Source organism: Cynocephalus volans, chromosome 5 (genome assembly GCF_027409185.1).
Source record: "Cynocephalus volans isolate mCynVol1 chromosome 5, mCynVol1.pri, whole genome shotgun sequence".
Lineage (NCBI taxonomy): Eukaryota > Metazoa > Chordata > Mammalia > Dermoptera > Cynocephalidae > Cynocephalus > Cynocephalus volans.
The window spans coordinates 41,617,434-41,619,991 of NC_084464.1; the positions used below are offsets into that span (position 1 = coordinate 41,617,434).

Genomic DNA, 2,558 nt, shown 5'->3' on the forward strand with positions numbered 1-2,558 from the left:
AGAAGAACATGACAAGACCCCTTGGCTCTGCCTCAGTGGCAGAGCCACCTGCCTTCCTCACTGTGTTCTTTGTTCAACCTATTTGGGGAAAGCTCTGCCTTTTCCCAATCTGTTTGAATCTACATTCTGTTGTCACCATTAAATATCTATGACATGTAGCATTAATGGAAGTACTTTTAAACATTTTAGAAGAAAGGATCTCAAAATCCAAAGAGAGTGAGTAGCTAACCAGAAGACACCCATTAAAGAAGCAAAATTTCCCAACTATGTTGCTGATGCTCTATTGTTTTTCCTTTCTCAGCAGTCTTTCAATATTACTCTGACCTTGTTAACTCAATATTTTACCATAAATGACACAAACTACATCATTTTAGTGCAATCAGGATATAGATGCAGATTAGAGCAAAAATGAGAATTTCATCTCAGCATCTCTGGTATCTAATTGTCAGTGGTTTCCTCCTACCATGGATACCCATTCCTAATAGTGGGTATTTAGAGGTCTCGGCTAGTATTTCACCTATCAGTGCTAATACATGGATCAACAATCAGAGCTCGCTCAATGATTTTATCTTATTGGGATTTTCTGACCGTCCCTGGCTAGAGACACCGCTCTTTGTAATCTTTCTGGTGGCCTACCTCTTTGCCCTATTTGGAAATATCTCCATTATATTAGTTTCCCGACTGGATCCTCAGTTTGACAGTCCCATGTACTTTTTTGTCTCAAATCTATCCCTTCTGGACCTCTGCTATACTACCAGCACTGTCCCACAGATGCTAGTCAACCTTAGGGGACCAGAAAAGACCATTAGCTACGGAGGCTGTGTTGCCCAGCTCTATATTTTTTTGGCCTTGGGTTCTACTGAATGTATACTTCTGGCCATCATGGCCTTCGACCGTTATGCTGCCATTTGCAAGCCTCTTCACTACCCAGTCATCATGAACCAAAGACGCTGTATTCACATGGCCGTTGGAACCTGGCTTAGTGGTTTTGCTAACTCCCTTGTCCAGTCCACTCTCACAGTGGTGGCCCCAAGATGTGGACAAAGGGTGATGGACCATTTCTTCTGTGAAGTTCCTGCCCTTTTGAAACTAGCCTGTATTGATACTCATGTGAATGAAGCTGAGCTCAGCGTACTAGGGGCTTTGCTACTCCTGGTGCCACTCACTCTCATCCTGGGCACTTACATGTTCATTGCTCAGGCAGTAATGAGAATCCACTCTGCTGAAAGTCGCTGGAAGGCCTTCAATACCTGTGCTTCACATTTGCTGGTCGTCTCCCTCTTCTACTTTACAGCCATCAGTATGTATGTCCAGCCTCCCTCCAGCTATTCTCATGACAGAGGGAAGATCATGGCTCTTTTTTATGGCATTGTCACACCTACCCTCAACCCATTTATCTATACATTGAGGAACAAGGATGTGAAAGCTGCTCTGAGAAGGGCATTGACTAAGGAGTTTGGGGTCAAGACAAGATGATCTCTGAAAAGAAGATCTAGGAAGGAAGGATGGATAGTGTGTCAAATGGCACAAAGTTCTCAAATGGAACAGGACCAAGAAAGAAACAATCAACTCCTGGTGAAATCTACATAACGCCTACCACTTACAAAAATATCAGTTTCACAATATTGAATTCCACCAAGTCAATGTCTCTTTTTTCTCTTATCCTAACTACTAGTTAATCAAGTTTCAGGGAGAAAAATGGTGTAATAGCTACAGAAAAAGATATTTAGAAAGTTTAGAAAACATATTTAGCATAACCTGTTTATAAATGAATCCCAAGAAATTAGAAATGATACCATATTTTAGAATACCATGCCAGTACTATCCTCAGTTAATTTTAATCAACATGTATTGACACCATTTAGTTAACTTCCAACATTCAACGTCCATTTATATCACCCTCAAAGGCCTTTTTAAGGCCCCAGAGGCAACTGAAATCAAGAGACTATTAGGTCAAAAGCATATAAATGGAAAGATAAATTCATAAAAAAGTTAGAGGTGGTGATTTTAAATATAAATCTTATGCCATTGTGGTACACCACAATAAGGCCTTGGTTAATACAGATAGAATTTACTCTGGAGAAAGACAGAAAACAGCGGGGTGTTTTGGACAGTGAACAGTCGTAGAAAATCCTAAGGTGGAAAAAATTCTAACTTAAGAAAACTAAGTCACTCACGTTTTACCCATTTAACAAGGCAGCTTCCTTCACCACTTGACTGGGTTAGTTCTATTTCATCATGTGGTTATGAGACAACCATGTCAAATTCCAAACCTTGGTTGATCCATTGGCTTTATTAAAAAAAAAGGTTTATAAGTGGGAACTAAAAATAATAAATAAATAAATAGAAAGAAAGACACAACAATCATGAGAATTGTTGAACCTTCAAAAGGAGAGAATGGAACTGAGGCCACCAGAGGAGGGAATGGGGGTGGCGGGGCAAGGGTAGTGAGAAATTGGTAAAGGGCCACAAAAAATTATTACATTTTGTGCTGTTGCATAAAGTAATTATCCTGAAAAAATGTTTTATAACCCATTGCTGTAAACTGCCTCACAAAT

At 39.9% G+C, this 2,558-nt stretch overlaps 1 protein-coding gene across 1 annotated transcript; it reads left to right on the top strand.

Moving 5' to 3' along the window:
• The first annotated feature begins 408 nt into the window (after nucleotides 1-408).
• Nucleotides 409-1,476, top strand: LOC134378972 (olfactory receptor 2B6-like). Its single transcript, XM_063098253.1, has one exon. It carries the CDS (start codon nucleotides 409-411, stop codon nucleotides 1,474-1,476), a length of 1,068 nt encoding a protein of 355 aa, XP_062954323.1.
• Nucleotides 1,477-2,558: the final 1,082 nt, after the last annotated feature.